Source organism: Eimeria mitis, genomic scaffold (assembly GCF_000499745.2).
Source record: "Eimeria mitis Houghton genomic scaffold, Emh_scaff1253, whole genome shotgun sequence".
NCBI classification, from domain to species: domain Eukaryota; phylum Apicomplexa; class Conoidasida; order Eucoccidiorida; family Eimeriidae; genus Eimeria; species Eimeria mitis.
The window spans coordinates 8,041-8,500 of NW_013568453.1; the positions used below are offsets into that span (position 1 = coordinate 8,041).

General features: G+C 43.3%; 1 protein-coding gene across 1 annotated transcript in view; it reads left to right on the forward strand.

Moving 5' to 3' along the window:
• Positions 1–460, forward strand: part of EMH_0032980 (uncharacterized protein) — a gene marked incomplete at both ends in the record, with an annotated part of 3,237 nt that overhangs the window by 675 nt on the left and 2,102 nt on the right. The window contains one exon of the mRNA XM_013494697.1: positions 13–106. Within this exon, the coding sequence (XP_013350151.1) occupies positions 13–106 (94 nt within the window). The remainder of the gene's footprint in view (positions 1–12; positions 107–460) is intronic.

Here is a 460-nt window from a genome sequence, read left to right on the forward strand (position 1 = left end):
CTTGACCTGCAGTTGTCCTTGTCACAACGACAGCAGCAGCAGGAGCAGCAGCAGCAACAGCAGCAGCAGCAGCAGCAGCAGCAGCAGCAGCAGCAGAAGCAGCAACGTCTGCTTCGAGGGGCCCCGGAGGCCCCCCACCTTCGCCGCTAATTTAGCGGACCTATGCAGGGCCTTTCCTTCTGTTCATCAAGGGGTACGCTTTTTATATTTATTTTTTATTTTTATTATATATTTATATTTATATTTGTATTTACATTTCTACTCTCTGTGTTTCAGGTGTACATACACCCGAGTTACAAGTTTTTGTTTTTATGTATTTTATAAATTACTGTGGCGGTATTTCTTTTTTTCTTTTTATCGATAAATTTATATACGTTGTTACATTGCTTTTTCTTCTTTTTTTTGCTCCTGTTGCTGCTGCTGCTCTTGCCGCTGCTGCTGCTGCTGCTGCTGCTGCTTC